The sequence below is a fragment of the Conger conger genome, chromosome 6 (assembly GCF_963514075.1).
Source record: "Conger conger chromosome 6, fConCon1.1, whole genome shotgun sequence".
Classification (NCBI taxonomy): domain Eukaryota; kingdom Metazoa; phylum Chordata; class Actinopteri; order Anguilliformes; family Congridae; genus Conger; species Conger conger.
Window position 1 is genome coordinate 43,642,707 of NC_083765.1, and position 23,559 is coordinate 43,666,265.

The 23,559-nt window shown below is 42.7% G+C and overlaps 1 protein-coding gene across 2 annotated transcripts; it reads right to left on the minus strand.

Annotated features, from left to right (window-relative positions):
* Window positions 1-2,131: 2,131 nt before the first annotated feature.
* fbxl9 (F-box and leucine rich repeat protein) lies at window positions 2,132-9,534 on the minus strand. Of its 2 annotated transcripts, none has more exons than XM_061246253.1 (7): window positions 9,058-9,534; window positions 8,452-8,553; window positions 7,214-8,200; window positions 6,601-6,819; window positions 5,991-6,203; window positions 5,362-5,579; window positions 2,132-4,607 (listed from the first exon to the last, which is right to left on the minus strand). In XM_061246253.1, exons 1-7 carry the CDS (start codon window positions 9,103-9,105, stop codon window positions 4,439-4,441), a joined length of 1,956 nt encoding a protein of 651 aa, XP_061102237.1. In that variant the 5' UTR covers window positions 9,106-9,534; the 3' UTR covers window positions 2,132-4,438. The 2 variants fall into 2 exon arrangements, with proteins under 2 accessions (XP_061102237.1, XP_061102238.1); XM_061246254.1 differs by lacking the exon at window positions 9,058-9,534 and adding an exon at window positions 8,789-8,889.
* Between the last annotated feature and the right edge of the window lie 14,025 nt (window positions 9,535-23,559).

A 23,559-nucleotide genomic window follows, 5' to 3' on the forward strand; every position in this document is an offset into this window, starting at 1 on the left:
AAGAACATGCATTAGAATGTATTGTCTAGTGAAATGTATCAACCAAAATTTTTTTTCCAAAAACGGCCCAGCAGTTGGTCAGGAAGAGATGTCATGGACTGAATTGGGGCAATGTGAATACTTCGGCTGTGTGCAGACCAAAGCGACCCGTCTGTACGATCCTTACTGAAACGCTACAGAATGAAAACTGGCCCATTCTGTAGTGTTTAACCAGGCGGGAACATGCAACACACTCCGGAACCCTGGAAACAAAAGGAGTTGGTAACTAGGGGCAACAGTGCAGCTCCTCAAAGGGGCACAACTGGGAGCCTAGATATAGAATTTCCAGATACGTCACAAATTCTGTTTGTTCTACAGACCTACCATGTTTGTCAATGTTGAGAGTAGATTCAAATCCAAGTCAGAAGGATTTTAATCTCATCTAAAATGGTGTCTGCGTCTGGCAACAGAAGATTACTCTTTGCACAACCAGTTCTCAGATATTTGGTCATGGCAGAACCCCTGGTTCATCTTAATTTTATTTCTGTAGCTCGAGCACTACCATGCTCTTGATGCTCCACAGTATGCGATTTTACTAGGCTAATTGCTAATAAATCTATTAGGACCAGCTTTCATGCCAGCTGTTAATAAAATGGCAGGTTTTACCTTACCTATGAAGAGTGTGCAATCTCCAACTGCACTTACTATATATGTATCTGCATGTTACATGAACAGCAGTGCCTGACCAGGTTAATGCCAGTCCTACATCAGTAAGGTTGTAGTTAAGGTTTCAGTATTGAGTTTTTACACAGGTCTGAGAAACATTAGGAATGGTTGTACCTTCCCCTTTAATCAGACAATCTGTGACTAGCAAGACAATGGAAATAGACATATTTTCTGTACGTAAATATACAATTAGTTACTCTTTGTATATGATGTCTTTCTACTTGAAGACTCTGCTGGTGTGGTTCCAGCATTGTGAGGAACATAAGCAATTGTCTCCATGCACATCAGACCAGTCCGTTCCAGCGCTTGGAACATTTTCATAGTCTAATGCACTCAAATTGTCAGGTGTACCAGTTTGTACTGGCAAATCAAAATGGAAATGATTAACCACTGTAGGTGCAGTGTCTGCCCTGCACTCAAATCTTTTGTTTGGAGAGATTGTTCATTTTCATTTTATTTTATATTATTTGTTCTATATCTGTTTTCATATTGTTTCCATTTGTATTGCTTTAGTGTATATTTTTCACCCAGACACTTTTTGGGGGGAAAAAGGTTTTTGACTCATGGCCAGCTTTTCAATGGCAGGCGCAGGGTATTTTAGGATTTGTAGTCTTCAGAGGTCAGGTCATCAGAAACTTCTCTAAATATCTTAAAATATAATTAATCTTACGCGTCACTAAATTACAATGATACAAAGAAGAAACTCCAGAAAATGAACTATCCCTTTAAGATTACCATTTGACTGCCATCACGTGGCATTATGGGAGAATTGGATGCGTCTTAGGGCTCCAGTACTGTAATCATTATTGGCAGGTGTGAGGGAGAGAGAGAGATTAATCTGGGACTGTGGAAGAGCTCATATTTATGTTTCTAAATAAATTAAACATGAACTGCAGAATCAACATCCATCAGATTTTTTCTTTGAGGCATCATATTAAAATGAAAGATAAATTTAGTTTGCGTTTGAGTTTCTTTTTTTTGGGTGGGGGGGCAGTTGTCTTTGTGGGTTTGCAGGGGAGGTTAAATGTTTGGTGGAATTGAAAGCATGTTTAAATGCATGTGTGTGCAATGGGCTGAAGTTATCTTGAATATCAAGCACCCTGTGTGTGTGTGTGTGTGTGTGTGTGTGTGTGTGTGTGTGTATGCATGTTTGTAAGGAAGGATGTGGCTCAAAACTGACCAGCGTTTGACTTGGTCACACTGAGCTGCATGTGTTTTTAAATTCACGATGCAGCCCAACCTAGTTATATGAGCTGACACTTGAATGGAAGCATGTATAAAGGTGAACGAGGAAGTGCTGTTATCTTTTCTGGGGTAAAGGCCACATCGTACCATTTTACAGCACGTCTTTTTAGACAAACAGTAGAGAACCTTGGGGTGTTGCTGTCTACAAGTTTTATGGAAGGAGAGAATGACAAAAAAAATGTCTTTCATAAATTAAGTTTTTATTCATAAAATAACATTTGACTTTAATACATCTGTAATTGCTTTTTGATTCAAGTTTCATTAAATAGCCTAAATTACTTCCTCCTATCTGCAAATGGCCAGTTTGATCCACAACTCCTCATCAACTGTAGCATTTCTGTACAGCAGTCACAAGGACAGCGTCTTGCCATGCGCAGTTGATATCGTCCCAATACGAAATCAGCCGCCTTGGAATTATAAGCCAGCATTTTCACTATTTTAATTCTTCACACTCGTCCTTCATAGACATATCCCAAACCGAGGTAATCAGAAAACTGTCCTTCTAAGGTGCCCTATTTCGATTAAATTTGAAGGCAGCATCCGATGTATCCTGTGTAGGATATCCAATAGGTCTTTGCCATTATCACTGACTTAAATACAATAGGTAAGATTTTTGTGTTAAAACATTATTACAAGAACATTGTAAATCCCTTCCTATCATTGAAAAAGGCTCACTGACATGGTGACTAACCCTCTGTGTTTATAGTCCTTCAATTGGCGTTTCAACGTCAGCGTGTTCACAGAGAAGGGGGAGAATAAACAGTGTTGTGGTGTCAGGGTGTTTGTTCCTGCGATTCCTCTCTTGACCATTAGAGGAGTCAGAAATTACCTATTGTACCTTTAATGTTAAATGAAAACGTAAAATACGTCAAAATAATTCCGGTAAAGCGGTGGCAGCGGAGGAGTTAGTTTACAAATGCAATCATACAGTGAACTCCATTTGTTGTAGTTATATATATAAAAGTACATTTTAATTGTTTAATGAACTGAATAACGTATTTAGTGTTTAGAAACCTTGGTGAACTCTCCCTGAATTAGCCCGCTAACTTCTAGTAATCACGCAGAACGTAGTGTTAACTTGGCAGTCCAGCTATCAAAATAAAAATCTTTTACAGCTAACATTGAACTTTTTATTTGAACATTATTTCTGGTTACAGCTGAAAAAGTGGCTGAACTAGTCATGTTGTTAGTTGAACGTAAAACTAATCCAGGGACAACGGGCGGCTGAAGCGCGAACGGGAGGCTGAACCGCTAACGGCAGTAAGCACTGATGCTGACGTATGGGAACGAGCTGTGGCTTCGTGCTGCCTTCAGAGCGCGTCCCAAATCCGCTGCCTTCATAGGTTCCGTTTCCATGAGGCCGCTACCTTAGGAGGGAGCTCACGTCATAGACAGCTGTTATGTTCAGCATGTCACACTGCAGAACGCCCAGTGTTGAATAAGCTCCACTATCACAGTAAAAGCACACTGTCAGTGTTGTTTTACCACCACACACAAATAACTTGGCATGAGGTTATGGACACAAAAAGCTGTGGTGATTTGGACATGCAAGGTCCACTTAAATGCAGGTGTAGAGAAGGTGTGGCCTGAACCACGACCCGCCACCTTACCTGAGAAAAGGTGACTGAGCACCTGTCTGGAGTGTGTGTACACGATAGGCTGGATGCTACGAAGCCCCTCAGCTGTTTCTCCACTACACGGGTATTTCTGGAGGTAGCCGAGTACTTCAAAACACTCTGTAGGTTTTGGGAAACAAAAAGTGCCAGTGGCCTGGAGCCAAACTAAAATCCTCGCTATACCTTCATAAAAATGTAGCTTGAGATTTATATACACAGTGATTAAATAAAGCCACTTTTTCAAATGATTAACTCCCATCCAGCACTGCTGTGAATACCATTCTTTAAAGCTAGGGCCGTGTCCGAAATGGCTACTGTGTCCTCAAAATATGTGCTAAATATCTACTAAGCATACTGCTTACCATTAGGACAAGATGTGTTGTGGAAAATAGCATGGGGATATAAGAGAGCAACAACAGAGAGGTCCAATGTAGAGGCTAAACTGCTCCACGCTTAAATCCACTCATGAGGACCTCATGGTTTTACAATGGATCCCAATGGGAACGTTTCTTATGAGGAGCTGTTGATCAGCACGTTTCGAGTCCTTTTTGGTTTCGTACGAGTCGTTGGATAGCCTAGATTGTTAGGTACAAAACTGAAGGTTGGGCAGGTCTTTCTCCTTTACAGTACCATCTTTGGGGATATGTCGCCCGGTCTGGTCGCCCAGTCCAGGATGTCTGGTAGTCATTTTGAAAAACCCCAGAAAACCCTGGAAACGCTTATATAATCTTACATTTAGAGAAACGATTTGCCTACTTGACGACTTTCTCATCCAGTGTACTCAGTTTAAGTATGCAGTAGTGAGCAAGTACTCGGCCGATGAATCCGTTTTGCTCCCGCACCCCGCGGTGACACCTGTGACTGCCACGTCCTCAAAACGTGAAGTTTTGCTCGGCCCCTCCCACAAAGCGGCAGTGGACGGTCTCCAGGAAGGGCAGCTGTGATTGGAGCAGGTCCACTGTTGCTATGGTGATGTCTTTGCACATGGAAATGTCCAGAGTTTGTAGGTTCTTGCAATTCTGAGCAAGGACAGCCAAGGACCTGGCGGTGTAGGAGGGGGGGGGGGGGGGGGGGAGGACAGAACACACTACACTGTGAAGACTTGCATACCTGCAAACACATCTATATACTCATACAGAACACATTGTGCATCAACAAACAGAGACTATATATTGTATCTATCAGATGGTAAAGTCAAGAATTTACAATAAAAAAAACAATGGTCTAAATTTCAGTAAACAAGAAAATACCTAGAGATGAAATGGCAATTGAAAAACCAACATGTCTAGCGTTTAGTAGTGTTAAAGGGTGTCACCTTCTAGAATAAGGAACTGGCTTGCCCTTTCCGCTGTACCTTTGACCCCAGTGAGTGCAAGTACATGAGCGCCTGCGATCTGCACCCAAGTTTTTCCCTTATAACTTAATATGGTTTGATACTGAATTACTTTCAAATTTGCAGTGGGAACTGGGAAGGGACTTGTAAATAACTGGTTCTCTTTGCAAAGCAGCAACTAGCCAAGTATATGAGCTAAGCTAGCAGGCTATGTTTACAAAAACTAAATGGATAAAAACACCTCTGTTACTGCCATAACTATAGATTCTGTTGGGGTAGAAGGGGATTTGTCTGTTAGCCTACATCGGAGGAAAGGGAATGGTCCTTATATTCTGGTTTATACCGGTTCCACAGCAGTGCGGGTTACGAAACCGGTACCTTCGGCCATAATGAAGTATATAAAAGAGAGTCGATATTAAATCGCGGGCGTTCCGAAGTCCGTTTGGCTCCCGCGGACCTCACCTGTCGGTGAGCCGGCCGCAACAGGCCAGGTGGAGGTGGCGCAGGCGGCGCAGGTGCGGGGCGGCCCGAGCCAGGCCCTGGTCCGTCAGGCGCGGGCAGTGGGACAGGGACAGGCTGCTGAGGCTGCGGCAGTGCCGGGAGACGGACGCCAGGCTGTCGTCGCCCATCTCCGGCAGCATGCAGAGTGACAGCTTCCGCAGGTCGGGGAAGCGCAGCACCTGTTCCCGAGAGGGGGGGGGGGGGGGTTACCGCCGCCGTTACCTGGACAACCTGCCCGGAGACGCTTCTCACATCGCGTCTGGAGGTCTGTAACAAACTTTTGTGATGCGACCCCAGACTAATGTCCACACATTTAAGTGACCCAAACATCCCACCCTTTACCCGTGACTATATATACCATGGCCTCTCATGCATTACACTTTGTTATAGTTCAGTCATTGGGACGTTCAGCATGTAGTAGCCTACATACTCTTATTTTACAGAGACACAAAATTTAAATTTTCTAGCCCGCAATGCTTTTCCCTCTTCCCCTGTAATCAGGGACGGATTTAGACCTGGCACACCAGGTGAGTGTCCTGCTCAATCCATGCATATATATCCCCCCCTGGCCGAATTCCACAGACCCCTACCTGCGTGATGCTGCTATCCGTCAGTTTGCAGCAGGCAGACAGGTCCAGCTCCTGGAGGCCCCTGAGGGCCAGCAGGGAGGCCCCCTCCTGCCCCCGAAACGTCCCCAGGTCCTCCTCCGTCACCAGTTGCGGCTTTTCTTCTAACAGCATTCGAGGGGGCCGGAAGAACCCCATGTTCCCGAACGTGCGGGTGAAGCTGGGGCCCTGGTCCTCCTGAAGAGATGCATTACAGCCCATTACACCATCTCCTCCTGGAGAGATGCATTACAGCCCATTACACCATCTCCTCCTGGAGAGATGCATTACAGCCCATTACACCATCTCCTCCTGGAGAGATGCATTACAGCCCATTACACCATCTCCTCCTGGAGAGACGCATTACAGCCCATTACACCATCTCCTCCTGGAGAGAGGCATTACAGCCCATTACACTATCTCTTCCTGGAGAGACGCATTACAGTCCATTATACCATCTCCTCCTGGAGAGACGCATTACAGCCCATTACACCATCTCTTCCTGGAGAGACACATTACATAATTTTTAAAATCATGATTTTGACTGCACAGGGTGTTTAACAGGACCTCCCCACTCGGCCCTCGTCTTCCTCACCATCTCTTTATCGGGGTTGAGTTCCTTAGTGGGCTCCAGCATCCCCAGCAGACCCCAGTCAGAGACCTCCTTGCACCAGCCCAGACGCAGCACCACAAGAGACTGCAGGTAGGTGGCGATGGCACGCACACTCAGGTCCGTCAGGTACAGACAGGAAGTGAGGTCGAGCACATGTAGACTGGGGCCCAGCAGCTGGGCCAATGAGAACACAGTCAGGTCCTGGAAAAAGGAGGACAAATTTTTCATGAACCCTATGAATTACCGCTGCAGTTTGTACTTTGAGCTCTGCTTCCACAAAGCACAATGCAGGACTAACATGTGGCTCAAAATGTTTCTGGAGCTTCATGTTTTGACTGTATCACCATTGACCCAGTAGCTGGTGAATCTAGAAGGTCATTCCTCTCTAGCGTGCACAAGGAACACGAGAACACTCATTCTCCATCTCTAGCGTGCACCAGCAACACATGAATGCTCATTCTACTTGTCTAGCATGCACAAGGTACACATGAACACTCATTCTCCTTCTCTAGCCTACACCAGCGACACATGAACACTCTTTCTACTTCTCTAGCGTGCACAAGGTACACATGGACGCTCGCTCCCAGACACTGACTTTGATGTAGGTGCAGCTGTGGAAGTTGAGGGATGTCAGGTGTGCCCCACCCTCTGGGGAGGAGAGCCCCTTCACCAGCTCTGCCCCGCTGACGTGGAGGCACTCGGACAGGTCCAGCGTCTGCAGGTCCCTCAGCCCCGCCAACTCCGCCAGGCCCCTGTCCGTCAGCCTCCAGAGGCCGGACAGGTAGAGGTGCCGCAGGCTCTTCAAGCCCGAGGCCACAGCCAGCGCCGCCCTGCTGGTGAGCTCAGTGCAGGCGGTGAGGTCCAGACTGAGCAGGCCGGGCTGGTGCTTGCACAGTGCCTCCACCGCCCGGTCTGTCAGCTCCTTGCAGCCCCGGAGACGCAGGTCCAGAAGGCGCAGCCCGTCCACCTGGGCCAGGGAGCGGAGGGACTCGGGCGTGACGCTGGTGCGGCTCAGGTCCAGCGCGCGCAGGGTGGCGGCCTGGTTGCTGAGCAGCGCGCGCACGTTCCGCAGCGACAGCAGGGCGGAGGACTGGGGCGCGGCGGCGCACCCCCGATACGGGTCGAACTCGAAGGCGATGTGGCAGCCGGCCAGCGACAGGCGGCGGAGCCGCGGGGTGCACCCGGTGAGGCGTGCGAAGGTGAGGTCGGACAGGTAGCGCAAGTCCGACAGGTCCAGCTCCTCCAGGCGCCCCAGGGCCGCGTGCACCTGCCGCCGGCTCTCGTCCCGGGACAGGAAGGCGCCGGACATGAACAGGCTGTCCAGGCCGCGCAGGTCCAGCTGGCGCAGGGCGGTGAGGTGTGGCAGCAGATTGAGCAGGGACGATTCGGTCACGCTACTCCCGGGCAGAGACAGAGACTCCAGCCGGGGGCCCAAGCTCGCCCCCACCTCCACCAGCACCTCCCGCGACACTCTGGAGCCGTCCAGATGGCTGATGATGATGCCGCAGCGAGGGCGCCTTCCCAGCCCCCGGATCACATCCAGGGAAGATGAAGAGGCCGGAACCTTGAAAGTGATGTTCTTCTACAACAGTGCAAATATATATATATATATATAAAACCAGTGCAAAAATAACACACACCGTACACAGCCAATCTGAGGGTTATAGAGCATAATAACATAATCTCGGGAGATGTTCATCTAGAACAGCGCAATTATTGGTTAAAAATTCCTCATTAGAGGGGAATCAAACCGAGCAGTCCAACATGCCTAGATTTCAGTACAACATATCCAAAGGGAGAAAGTGGTTGTCCAGCATTCACTAACTGGGTTACCTGGAATTGGTAATCTTGGCTCGCAATGTACCAACTTCTGCAAACCATGGACGCCTCACTTCGGTCTGGAACTTGCAGGAAACTCAAAATATACGTAATTATCTGTCCGGGGATTAAGGTTATAACTTAATTAACGTCACATAGTTAGAACAAGTAGCTAAACAAACAAGAATGTGACGAAAAGCTGACGCTCAAGCTTTTCATTTAAGGGTCTGCAAGTTTAACCATACCTTTTTAGTCTATGTAATACTCTAATTTAACAGTTATGCTGCTCGGTCTATGAAGTTGCAGCTACCTAGCTAGCTAAATTACAATTGATTTGGAAGCAGCTATTTACCATTTAGCGCGCTAGGTACCTAGCGAACATATTCCGTAGAGGCGACTTGGAGCAAGTGGGTCATAAATTACAATTATCAAACAAATCCTTTACGATAGACATGATTCCACTATAAATTAAGACTTGATAGACATATAAGCACACTCAAAAATTATCCAGATTAAGTTATTCGCTAGCTAGCTAACACCAACCCACTTGCAGTTATGAGTGCTTTAGCTAGCCAGCCGTGTGTCCATTAATTTAGCTAGCAATGCTAACTAGTTTCTTACCTCAACAGGTAAATCGGGTGTCTCCATGGTTACTACCGTTATTCGCATAAAAATCTAGCGACGTTGGTGCTGCTGCTAACAGTTTGATCTGGTCAAAACATGAGTATGAAGCTGGTCAACCAGCAACCAGCTGTTTCAAAACCTAGCTTGAGATGTTTTTTTCCAGATGGGTTGGTAGCTATAAATTAATCAGAACGCAGTTAGCTATCTACGTTACTATACTGTAATATTATGAAGTAACGTTAATTTAGCTGTAGCGTTAATTTACTAGCATTTATTCCCAGCGGCCAACGTAACGATTAACGATTTTCTTCTCGGTGATGTTATGAGAAATCCATCTCGTTTCCGGTCATTATAATTAATATTTATTGTACGGTTCCTGTTTCTATCCTGTGGATGAATGCTGCGTTAGACGAACATACAGCTGGCTACGTAGCTAAGCCCCAACTACCTAGCTGGGTTAGCAAGCTACCTAACGTTAGCAAGTTGAGCCTTCGCTGAGACTGAGAGACGTCCTTCCTGTAAATACTTCCTGTACTACAAAGAAAGGTTTCTCGCTTTCTCAACTACGTTTTTTTTTTTTTTGTAAATGATCTCTTCTGTCTCTGCATGATCTGCTGAAACGTTTAATCAGCTTAACATATTACTAACTTGTATATCATTTTACATGTATGTTATTTGTAGCCTATGCAAATATTTTTTCACCAGCATATTGGATGTATCCTAGTACAGTAAATCCTCAAATTGTGTCCAGGATTCTATTTGAAGCCGGGCCTCGGATAATATCCGGGGGCATGGTCGATTCGGACAAATAAAGGCCGGCCCCCAAATACAAGCCGGGGTAATATTGCCTACCAGTAGGGCTATCAGTCCATGAGCACTAGAATACATTGTTTCGATTTAACTCAATGAAATAAAAGAGCTCTTCTTAATATTTTATATTGTTGGTTGGTTTAATACTGTTGCCAATGAAAAGTCGTTTTCAACATGTTGCTCTCAAGCTACCAGTCGCTTGCCGCCTCCTTCTGAATAGCTTGTCAAAGGCTGAAGCAGCATACATTTAAACACAGTTGTTAAAAATGAACTCAATTAAGGCTACTTGGCTATGCAATAAGGTTTCCATGTATTTACAGCACAGCACACGTTCAATGAATGAATGAAAGCGGCTGCCTTGGCTCGCAATAAACAGACGGGTGGAAATCTCGACACTCTTTCAACTACATAAAACTTAACAGTGAACCATCAAATACCCCCCAGATTTCAGTGCCCATCAGTCCCAACATTTAGCAACAGAATCAAACAGTCCAAAAGTAAATTAAATCCCAAACCAAAGCGAACATTTTTTGATATCCTACCGGTATGCTGCTCCAAACGAAACGCATTCCTCACAATAAAACGCCTTTAGGAAAAAAAAGATCCTTAACTTGCTGTTATCTACGCTAATTTGTTATTGTTCATGAAGGCGTGTCTGGCAAGTTGTTATTTTATGGATTTATTGTGTTTGAGAATATTTGCAATAAACTAAGTCTGTTAAGACTGACACTATGACTTACCAAACGGTGATTAGCCTACACTAATTGATTTCTGAACGGTTACAGGAAGTGTTGAACAGTGTTGGGCCACTTTAAGTGTAGCCTTTTACTTTATTTCTAAGAATAAAATTCTACAACAGAAGCCTAATAAGAAATAAAGGCCTGCCTCGAATACAAACGTGCCCCAAATAAAGGCCTGTGCTTTGTGCAGCCTAAGTAAATAAAAGACCCCAGCCACAATTTGAGGATGTACGGTATGTATATACAGTGCTGTGAAAGTATTGGTCCCCTTCTTGATTTCACACAAAAGATGTGCTCTCTAATCAAAAAGCACTCACAGAGTAACAAAGGCTGCTACAATTTTTTTAATGAGAGCAGTCACAATTAATCGGGCGGCCTGTAGCTGTATGTCGCTTTGGATAAAAGCGTCAGCCAAATGCCAATAATGTAATGTAATGTAATTAATCAATTTTGCTTGTGCCTTCTTCAGCATAAAAGAGAAAACACAAAACACATTTGTTTTTTAATTACTATTTAATTTATTGAATGAAAAAATGTAATTGCAAGACAATATTATCAAAATGATCAAACAAATAGGTTATAACAAATTGGAACATGAATGCATTAACATTAATACACAATTCATTGAGAGGTTATTTTACTGAAACATACATTTTTTAGAAACATACATTTCTTTCTGTACTATTAATATAAGAAATGAATGAATAAAATGCGAACTAAAACTAAGTTTCCAGTAAAGGAAGCAGAGTTTAATCTAAACTGTGCTAAGTGCATACTGTACACTCTCCTTAGGGCCCTATAACTTTGAGTAACAGATGAAGTTGAGCTTCTCCTCACAAGCCCTTGGTTCAAAAACTCTCTCTGCAACCGACAGGGCTCCACAGCGGAGGGGCAAGGCCGGGCACTGGGGCTGACTTGTTTTGGACCAGGCGATATCACCCCAATTAGTTTCTCTATCCACCCAAAACCACGAGCCCATGAGGAAACGGCGTCCTGTCCACACAAACTCAGTCGTGACTCCTGTACTGTTTATAACCTTCTCAGCGGTGTACTTTGAGAGTAGGCTGGAAAGGTCAGTGTGCTTGCTCCTGCAGTAAGCCAGAGCATCTTCCCATGACATCATCTCCTGCACCATGGTCAACTCCCTTTTATAATACTTGCAGCAACAGAATGGGAATCTATGACCACAGCTTTTCTGATACCAGTGACCATCCCTCGCATAAACACAGTTCTGTGTTTTGTCAGAATTTGGCTGTCCATCTGCCCATTTTCCAGTTTGGAAACTTTCCCTTCCTGATGGCCATTTCCATGGTTTTACAGTATGATCAATAACATGTCGCCTAAGACCAATCCAAACTGTGGTTACGTTACCAACTGGAATAGAGTTTCTAACCCGGTCCACGTCATCCTTAGTCAGCATATACGACAGGTCAGCATGCAACTTCCTGCAGTGCATCCTTGCATCCTTCCAACTCTTGAAAGGATGTCCCACATAAAAATGCTCCCTGACCAGGGTTGTGTTCCCATCACAGAACCCTACGATGAAGAGGATGGTAAAAGCAGTCTCCATGAAAACACAATGCATGGTGTAGTGCCTCTGTCTCACTGCCCTGCTGATTGGGTTCAGAGTGTCTGTCTTCAAAAGTGGCCCTCTGTGTTGTATTATATGAACACCCTGCAGGCAAATCACAGTTCTGCTTCACTTCCAAAGTGAATACAGTCACGTCTTGCAAAACAGTATGAAAAGCCAGCAAGAAATTTGCAAACAGATGGTTCTGTGCAATTAATTTGTAAGCAGACAATTTAAAGTTTAAGAGATCAGTTGTGATAGATTGCACTTGTTTTACTGTGATTACATAATTGTTGAGAAATTAATCAGGTCATGAGGTTATGCCTCATGAATTCTTGGATCCAATCTTTGATCTGAGATTAATTTCACAATATGATCATGGTACATAGTACTAGGATTGCCATGCAGTGTCATTATATTGTGCACAGCCATGATTGCAGACATTAGCCTGACCCTCCCTAGCAGCAGGACTGAAGTTTAACTGGAAATTTACAAGTTAAAAGAAAATGTGGAGAATTACAAGCTGGCTGCCAGATTTGGGTTTTTCCAGTTTTGGGTTTAAAAGGTCAACTTGCAATTTTGCCTAATTTAACATTTTCTAAGTTAAACCTAGTTAGTAAAACGTAATAGAAATGCACAGTTGGAGTTAAGATGGACAGACTTCTTTGCAGACCAGTGCTGAGATTGAATTGGGAAGATTCCACAGTATTCTTGCAAGTTAGCACAGAAACAAGACTCAACGAGACTCTGGAAAAAGTGTCTTCACTTTGGCTCTTAGTTCAAGTGTGGTGGCAGATAAATCCTTGATATGACCCTCGGTCATCTTGAGGGTTCTGTATGGTGGCATTGCCTTACAGACTCTAGGGCCTGGGGTTCAGCACAGCGTCCTGGAGGAATAATCAATGGCTTTGAAAAGGAAATGACAAAACATTTGATGCAAATTATGTGCAAACAAAGTATTTTACATTTTCTCACTTCCTTGCTTGTTTAACCACAGGAGATGTAGTCCTCTCCTCTGTTTCTTGTCATGAGGATTCAAATCCTGGAAGACGGAGTAAGACTGGTCAATACTTTGGTTTTATTGGAACATTAAAGTAACAGACCCTTGTACAGAGGTTAGCCTCGTTGAAGAAGGACTATACTGCAGTGTTTAGCAATGTATAAAACAGTCAAATGCAAGGGTAATTCCTATTACCTTGTAGATCTGCACTCATCCATCTCATGGAGAAAGAGCAGGCTCTTACCCAGAACCCACTGATCATTAATTTACTTTCCTCTAGTGGCAGAATAAGACATAACACAGTGTCAGTGAGATTAAATCACGCATCGTTTTAGTATTAACTAAAAGTCGTTAACGCAGTCTTTTGAAAAATATATATTTTACATTTCTGAGACCCAGGAGTATTTTATAAGCATTTTACTTATTTTGTCTTGGATGACAAAAATATGTTGCAGTGAAACTATTTTAAAAATAGTCATAATAATTTTTATGAAATTTTAATTGAATGTCACTTTTGTTACAATAAATACTGTAGTGGACCGCTCAGAAAAACCTACACTGAATGTCCTCGTTTGAGGATGCAGGAAAAGAAAAGGACAAAGTTTAATCTCCAACCATATGAAATGCATGTCATCAAATATGTTTCCTAAGAGTCTTGGAGGATGATGAAAATAAGAAAAAAAGTGTTTTCATTATTATGAACAAAGACACATTTCTTCATAAGGTTTCATTAATTTTTATACTGTCGTAATTATCATTACACATTTTTATAAACAAAACTCTTATGCATGCATTACACTAAAAAGTGCTAGTTATCTAAAGTATTGTATTTAAAGTACTGAAAGATAGTTATGTCTGTGTATGGTTAAAGACAGTTTCACTCTGTTACTGGAGTATATGACATACAGTATATTAATGTAGTTGCAAGTCAATGTCATCATAAAAAAATAGATAGTAAAAAAAAGGAAATTAGAGCATGAATGCGTGAATGCAATTAGACTATGAACTGAGACATAATCAATGAGCAGAAGTACACATAACAGAAAATACAACAGTACTATGTTTTGTATTTTACTCAAAGCATGTCAATGTAGTTGTAAAATAATTGAAATTGAAGTATAAACATTCTTTATGCATAAAAAATAGATATGTGAATACCGATGCATCCTAATTGAGAGATTACATTTTCAAAAACACACCAATGTTTTTGTACTATTAAACTAAGAAATAATCACTTGAAGGAGACAAATCAAATATTGCAGTAAAGGTGGCAGAGTTGAATCTTAGCTGTGCTAAGTACATACTGTACACTCTCCTTAGGGCCCTATAACTGTGAGTAACAGATGAAGTTGAGCTTCTCCTCACAAGCCCTTGCTTCAAAAACTCTCTCTGCAACCGATAGGGCTCCACAGCGGAGGGGCATGTCTGGGCACTGGGACTGACTTGTTTTGGACCAGGAGATATCACCCGCTGCAGTTTCTCCATCCACCCAAAACCATGAGCCCATCAGGAAACGCCGTCCTGTCCACACAAACTCAGTCGTGACTTTTGTACTGTTCATAACCTTCTCAGCAGTGTTCTTTGAGAGTAGGCTGGAAAGGTCTGTGTGCTTGCTCCTGCAGTAAGCCAGAGCATCTTCCCATGACATCATCTCCTGCACCACAGTCAACATCATGCTATGCAAGCAGTAGAACGGTAATTGTCTATTGCAATAAGAATTATACCAGTGATCATTCCTTGCATAAACACAGTTAAGATGACGGCTAGAATTTGGCTGATTAGCTGCCCATTTCTTAAAGTGTACATTCTGTTCTCCTGGCCACTGCCACAGTCTTACACCTTGATCAGTGACGTTTCCCTTCAAACCAATCCAAGCTGAAGTTGGCCCACCATCTGGAATGGAGTTTCTAACCCGTTCCACATCATCCTCGTTCAGCACAGTGGAAAAGCCTGTGTATGAGCTTCTGCAGTGGTCCTGCGCATGTTGCCATTTCATAAAAAGATGTCCCACATAAATATGCTCCCTGACCGGGATTGCATTCCCGTCACAGAACTCTGCGATGAAGAGGATGGTGAAAGCAGTCTCCATGAAAACGCAATGCATGGTGTAGTGCCTCTGTCTCACTGCCCTGCTGATTGGGTTCTGAGCATCTGTCTTCCAAAGTGGCCCTCTGTGTTGTATTATATGGACACCCTACAGGCAAATCACAGTTCTGCTTCACTACCAAAGTTACTACAGTCCTCTCTTGCCAAAACAGTGGACCGAAAGCCAACAAGCAATTTGCAAGTAGATGTTCTGTGCAATTCATTTGAAAGCACAGGATTTTTAGAGGTCAGGTAAAGATTGCACTTGTTTCAGTGTGAGTACATATTAGTCAGGAAATGAATCGGGTTATCACTCATGAATTCAGGGTTTGATTCATTTCTGCTTTCCTGCACTTCCCGAGTGCAGGCGCAGAATCTGACAGGATATTTTATCCATAAGATGCAGTTTGCTGGAGGCCTTATCTATTACCTGCTTATATGAAACTGCTGATGCTAAGCAGAGTTGGTCTTGGTTTTCACATGTGTGGGAGACATGAGAAATGGATTGGTGCTTGAAGAGGTGTTTGTGAGCCAGTAGGGGGCACTCTTCCCTCTGGAGCGAAATGCTTCTGAAGAATAGGGGTGTTGACCCTGTTGTCTGCCCCACCAAAACTGTCTCTTTACATTCGGCACTTAACCAGCTTTCCGCAATTTCAAAATATGCACATTAATTCCCTGAAATTATATCTATCTTATCTTTTATATATTACTATCTGGCAAAATGACAGTTAAAATGAAATGAAATGAAAAATGAAAACTAACACAGCAGGCATCGATGAGGCATGTCTAACCGATGACGTATCTCACCAAGCTATGAAACCTGCGTTACCTCTGCGTACATAGTACTAGGATGTGCATGCAGGTTTTGATTTTTCCATCTTTGGGTTTAAATGGTGAACTAATTAAAAATTTTCCCTAAAACTGTATCATCTTAATAAAAATGCACAGTTGGAGTTAAGATGGACAGACTTATTCCCAGACCAGTGCTGAGATTGAATTGGGAAGATTCCACAGTATTCTTGCAAGTCAGCAAAGAAATGAGACACAACGAGACTCTGGAAAAAGTGTCTTCACTTTGGCTCTTTGTTCAAGTGTGGGGCAGATAAGTCCTTGATATGACCCTCGGTCATCTTGAGGGTTCTGTATGGTGGCATTGCCTTACAGAGTCTAGGGCCTGGGGTTCAGCACAGCATCCTGGAGGAATAATCAATGGCTTTGAAAAGGAAATGACAAAACATTTGATGCAAATTATGTGCAAACAAAGCATTTTACATTTTCTCACTTCCTTGCTTGTTTAATCACAGGAGATGTAGTCCTCTCCTCTGTTTCTTGAAATTCCTATTACCTTGTAGATCTGCACTCAACCAGCTCAAGGAAAAAGAGCAGACTCGTACCCAGAACCCACTGAGAATTCATTTACTTCCCTCTAGTGGCAGAATAAGACATAACAGCATTGCATTATCACTCAACTTTGATTCTGAGCGCTATCGCTCATAGGAAGCATGAACCAAGAACCCTTCGCCGAAGTGGAGTCATTGTGAGCCCGACATATGGAAGCTAGTTGATGAGACTTTGCTAAAGATAATTACAGGTGAGAACGTTAAATAATAAGGTTGTCATGACAATTAAGCTAATGATGGGGTCAAAGTTCAATACAATTTGTGTCTCAGCGATGGTCACAACGATGATAGCACATTGATGAAAGCAACGAGATGAAATCATGCATTGTACTCGTATAAAATAAAAGTCCTTGCCACAGTCTTTTGTAAATGTTTTATTTTAACCTCCTGAGATCCGGGAGAGCGAAAACTTCAAGTGCTTCTTATTTTTGTCTTGGATGACAAACTATTTTCAAAATTTATATTTTATTACATTTTTTATTGAAATGTCACCTGTGTTACAATAACTAGTGTATTGAATGTCCTTGATTGAGGACGCAGGAAAGGATGAAAAGGGCAAAGTTTAACCTCCTACCAAATGACATGCATGTCATCAAATATGTTTCCCAAGAGTCTTGAAGGATGATGAAGATTAGGATGAAACTAGTTTTTCCATTATCATAAACAAAGGCACATTTCTTCATAATATTTCATTTATTTTTGTTAAAGTAAAATCAATATGCATGCATTACACTGAATAGTTATGTCTGTCTATGGTTAAAGACAGTTTTGCTCTGTTACTGGAGTATATGACATACAGTATATTAATGTAGCTGCAAGACAATGTCATGATAAAAAATATTAAGGGATATAAACAATTAGAACATGAATGCTATTAGACTATGAACTGAGACATAACCAGTGAGCAGAAGTATACGTGTCTGTATTTTGTTAACATCAGAGATGGAATTGTAGGAGTAATTTAAGTAAGTAATTGTAGTAAGTAATAGAAAATACACCAGTACTACATTTTTTGTTTTACTCAAAGCATGTCCCTGTAGATTTAAAATAACTGAAATTATCAATGAAATATTAACATTCTTTATGCATAAAAAATAGATAGAATAGAATATCGATGCATTCTAATTGAGAGTTACAATTTCACAAGTTTCAGAAAGACACCAAAGTTTTTGTACTATTAAACTAAGAAGTAATCATTTGAAAGAGACAAATCAAACATTGCAGTAAAGGTGGCAGAGTTGAATCTTAGCTGTGCTAAGTACATACTGTACACTCTCCTTAGGGCCCTATAACTGTGAGTAACAGATGAAGTTGAGCTTCTCCTCACAAGCCCTTGCTTCAAAAACTCTCTCTGCAACCGACAGGGCTCCACAGCGGAGGGGCATGTCTGGGCACTGGGGCTGACTTGCTTTGGACCAGGAGATATCACCCCCTGCAGTTTCTCCATCCACCCAAAACCAAGCACCCAGCAGGAAACGCAGTCCTGTCCACACAAACTCAGTCGTGACTCCTGTACTGTTCATAACCTTCTCAGCAGTGTAATTTGAGAGTAGGCTGGAAAGGTCAGTGTGCTTGCTCCTGCAGTAAGCCAGAGCATCTTCCCATGACAACATCTCCTTCACGACAGTCAGCATCCTGTTATATGTCTTAAAGCAATAAAATGGGAACTTATGACTACATTCCTTGTTATACCAGCGACCATCCCTCGCATAAGCACAGTCATAATATTTATTAGATTTTGGCTCTCCATCTGCCCAGTTTTCAAAGACTAATTTCTGTCCTCCTGGCCAGTGCCATGGTCCCACATAATCTTTAACGGTGTACCGCATCAAAGCAATCCAAGCTGAAGTTATTGCATGACTTGGAGAGTTTAAAACCCGCTCCACATCATCCTTGTTCAGCACTATGGAGAAGTCAGTATATGAGTTGCTGCAGTGGGACTTTGCATCAGACCAACTCTTAAAATGATCGCCCACATAGAAATGCTCCCTGACCACGATTGTGTTCCCGTCACAGAATCCCGTGATGAAGAGGATGGTGAAAGCGGTCTCCATGAAAACGCAATGCATGGTGTAGTGCCTCTGTCTCACTGCCCTGCTGATTGGGTTCTGAGTGTCTGTCTTCCACAGTGGCCCTCTGTGCTGTATTATATGGACATCCTGCAGCCAAATCACAGTTCTGCTTCAGTGGTAATGGCAGTCAAGAAAGACATGCAAAAACCTTTCAATGGGCCAAAAGCTGACAAGAAATTTGCAGACTGATGATTCTGTGCATTTCATTTGAAAGCTTTGAGTATTTTAAGCTTAACAGGTGCCGGACAGAATCTGACAGGATAGTCAATCCATAGTATCCAGTGTGTCCTATTTCCTGCTCATATGAAATTGCTAATGCTAGGCAGAATTGTTTCTTTCCAATCATCAATTTTCACCTCCTTGCTTCCTTTCCTCACCTCCTTTCCTTGCTCCTAGCTCCCTCTTTCCGAGGAGGCAAGGACATGAATCGCGGAACAGACATGAGAATGGAATCATGGAAACTTTTAATTGGCAAATATAATTTCATTGCTTTTTTAACTTAAGCCTCAGTTTGAAGCCACATCAGGTGGGGAGAGTTGAATTCACAAATTCAGGTTGACCATCAATATGTCACACATTCCGAAAAAATACTTCCCAATAATCTTTTCATGAAACTTTTGCTTAAAGAAAAGAAAATATACTATTTCAATTTATAATCTTTCCTCTTCAGCTCACTCATATGTGTTTAATGAGGTTCTGTCTGGCGATCACATTAGCTTGCTTTTAGGGCCAGTTGATGATATTTATTGATTTGCGGGAGTGTTTTGGATCACTATCCTGCTGGAAGATGCTTCTTCTGACACAGGTGTAGCCGCAATAAGATCCACACAGCCTTTGGGCCCTTAACCCTGCATTGCTCCAGGGGGTATTATCTCTTGCTTAGTGTAATCAACTATATGTCGCTCTGGATAAGAGCATCTATCAAATGGCAATAATGTAATGTAATGTAATGCAGGTTGAAGACTCACCTCTTCAGATATGCACCCCCGTCTATATAGTCTTACTTTTTTCCTCTGTGTCCTTGGATTAGCTTTTGGTTAACTTACAGGTATAGCTATGTAGGATTGGTTATCTGTCTATTGCAACCTCCTTGTTGCTATGCAACCGGTGTTTGTTAGAGTCATGTTACACTTAATGATAAGAGTAATATTACACTGAATGATCTGTACCTTCTTGGTGATGCGGCAGAGTAAGACTGATGTTCTCCACTGCTGTTCATCACACTGGATAAGAGAATCTGCCCAGTGATTGCAATGTCATGTAGTGTCATTGTGCACAGCCATGGTGGAAGAAATTAGCCTGACCCTCCCTAGCAGAAGCGCTGTGCTTAAACTGGCCATTTGAAAGGCAAAAGTGAACATGGAGAATTACAAGCAGGCTTGCCAGGTTTTGTTTTTTCCAGCTCTGGGTTTAAAATGTCTGGAATAGTGTCAACACTTCAGCTCAAGAGCGTAGGGAGACATACACTCGCTGATGATGTTGATGATGATGATAATAATAATAATAATAATAATAATAATAATAATAATAATAAACTTTATTTATATTGCACCTTTCATACATAAAATGTAGCTCAAAGTGCTTTACATTAAGGCAATTACAAAGAATTACAGAGACAAAACAAATAAAAATAATAAACACTGGAAATATATCCACATAACAAACAAAGAAGACAAACACTTTGGGGCCTTTCCCCTGCGCCTCCCTCAAGTGAGACCACACTGTAGGAATATATACTGTAATTCCCCACAACAACCAACCAAAAAATACATTTATTTGACTTTAAAGACCACCGAAAGTTCTGAAGACGTCAAAGACCACCAAAAAGTCACATTTTAAAACAAATAATTTTGCAATTATCTATTATCTGTTTCAAGTGGTGACCAAAAACACAGAAACACTTTGGGGCCTTTCCCCTGCCTCCCTCGAGTAGGACGACACTGATTGTGGGAATATGCCATTCCCAACCACCAACTAACAAATAACAGAACACTGTATACAAAATAAAAACAGGGAGAAATGAATAAAACCAGTGCTAAAAACAGGTCTGCCAGACATAGCACAAAGTTAAGAGCAAGAATTAAAAATAAGCTGCTAGATATAGCTCAAAGTGATATAAAATAAAATAATAAATAAAAACAGGAGACAATAATCAAAAGAATAAAAACATAATATGAATAATGAGAGAATAATAAAAAGCAGTGCTGCTAGATATAAGCTAGATTACAAATGTAGATTTTCAGTTGCCGTCTAAAAAACTGAGCTAGCTGTTCTGATATTAATTGGCAGGGTTAATATCCATGTGAATATACATGCTAATGTCCGTGTGAAGGTGAACATGTCAGCCAGGCCCACCATCAGCCAGTTAGCGCCAGACAAAGGACAGACACAGCAGCAGGCCAACAGACATCCAGATAGACTGAGTATAAAAACAGTCTGTTTTGTACAAGAACATGCTCTGCAGATCACAAAAATGTTAAATAGGTTATTACATTACATTACATTACATTACATGGCATTTAGCAGACGCTCTTATCCAGAGCAACGTGCAATGAAGTGCAAATAAAACACAAGTATGAGTGCTAAGAGGACCTGAGAGGATAGTACAGTTCCGAGTCCTAGTGTAAACATACAGATAATCAGAACCCTTGAAGAGTACAATCAACTACACTAGCATACAATTAGCAGCTAGAATACCCTGAATACAACAATACAACAGCCAATAAAAAACTACAATATCTATACAAGTAACAATATCTGTACAATCTATACATAAGTGCCATTACAGTCTAAGGCTAATCATGGTGGTGAGTTAGGGAGGGAAAGGTGTAGCCTGAAGAGATGAGTCTTCAGTCTGCGCTTGAAGGAGGTCAGAGACTCTACTGTTCTGACATCCACCGGGAGGTCATTCCACCACCGTGGGACCAGGACAGACAGCAGTCGTGAACGTGAAGTGCCGGTGTGGCGAGGGGGAGGCGCCAGATGGCACAAAGTGGCAGAACGGAGGGGTCTTGTTCGTGTATAGGTCTTGATAAGGGATTGAATATATACAGGGGCTGATCCCTTAACTGCCTGGTATGCGAGCACCAAAGTTTTAAATTTCATGTGAGCCATAACAGGCAGCCAGTGGAGGTTCCTGAGCAGGGGGGTGACATGTGAATGTCTGGGAACATTGAATACCAGACGGGCTGCAGCATTCTGGATCAGTTGTAGGGGTCTGATGGCAGATGCTGGAAGGCCAGCCAGCAGAGAATTGCAATAGTCCAGGCGGGACAGGACCATTGCTTGAAGGACCTGGAGTAGGTGGTGAGAAAGGGTCGGATTTTCCGGATGTTGTACAGGAAGACCCTGCACGCCCGGGTCACCGTAGCGATGTTCTTGGAGAAGGACAGCCTGTTGTCCATCACCACTCCAAGGTTTCTTGCACTAGGGGATGAGGTCACTGTTGTATCCCCTAGTGAGATGGAAAAATCGGAGAAGGGAGAGGTTAGAGCAGGGATGAAGATTACCTCCGTCTTACCTGGGTTGAGCTTTAGATGGTGGTTGCCCATCCAGCTCTGGATGTCTCTCAGGCAGGCGGAGATATGGGTAGAGAACTGTGTGTCTGATGGGGGGAAGGGGAGAAAGAGTTGGGTGTCATCGGCATAACAATGATATGAGATGCCATGAGCAGAGATAACGGGGCCAAGGGATCTCGTGTAAATGGAGAAGAGGAGGGGTCCGAGGACTGAGCCCTGAGGGACTCCTGTAACAAGGGGGCGAGGGGTTGACACTCCTCCAGCCCAGGACACCTGGGAGGACCGGCCAGAGAGATAAGATTTGATCCACTCTAAGGCTGTGCCACAGATCCCTGTAGATGCCAGGGAGGCTAAGAGGATGGAGTGGTTGACCATGTCGAACGCCGCAAAGAGGTCAAGAAGGATCAGGACAGAGGAGAGAGAGGTTGCTCATGCAGGGTTGCTCGGGTTATATTGTAAGTCAACTGTCAATTACTGATTACTTGTTTGACTATTATTTGTTGTTATACCATATACACAAATTGCTTGTTAGCAGATTATTTTTTATCCAGAGTAACATACTGTATATGGATGCACACAATTTCTTGTCTGTAGTGCCCTGAGATCGCACCAACAAGGTTTTTTTCCATTAGTGCAGTGATTTCATATTATATTTAATAACAAAGCATGCCAATGTAGTTGCTAAATAATTGAAAATCAATTAAATACAACTATTCTTTATGCAGAAAAAAATAGACAAGTAAATATAAATGCATTCCTATTCAGATATACAATTTTCAGAAACGCTCCAATGTCTACTATTAAAGCAAGAAATCATCATTTGAAGTAGACAAATAAAACCTTTTAACCTAGTTTTAACCTAAAAAAAGATTGTAACTAAAAGTTTCCAGTAAAGGTAAAAGAGCTGTGCTATTTACATACTGCACACTCTCCTTAGAGCCCTATAACTTTGAGTAACAGATGAAGTTGAGCTTCTCCTCACAAGCCCTTACTTCAAAAACTCTCTCTGCAACCGACAGGGAGGGGCAAGGCCGGGCACTTGGACTGACTTGTTTTGGACCAGGCGATATCACCCTCTTCCGTTTCTCCATCCACCCAAAACCAAGCGTCCATGAGGAAACCCAGTCCTGTCCACACAAACTCAGTCGTGACTCCTGTACTGTTTATAACCTTCTCAACAGTGTACTTTGCATCCTTGCATCTTTCGCGATACAATTGACCATGCTTCATATAAACCCAATGATGATTGTGTTTCATAGCTGGCTGACCAACTGCCAATTTTTCTAATTCAAAATCCCCTCCTG

What these genes read in the sequence shown, in the direction of transcription:
- fbxl9 (XM_061246253.1), bottom strand. Translation starts at nt 9,105, where the DNA reads ATGCGAATAACGGTAGTAACCATGGAGACACCCGATTTACCTGTTGAG. An exon ending in CACCCGATTTACCTGTTGAG is followed by an intron (nt 8,554 to 9,057) that starts GTAAGAAACTAG and finishes ATCCCCGGACAG; the next exon opens with ATAATTACGTATATTTTGAG. An exon ending in TCAACCCCGATAAAGAGATG is followed by an intron (nt 6,204 to 6,600) that starts GTGAGGAAGACG and finishes GCATCTCTTCAG; the next exon opens with GAGGACCAGGGCCCCAGCTT.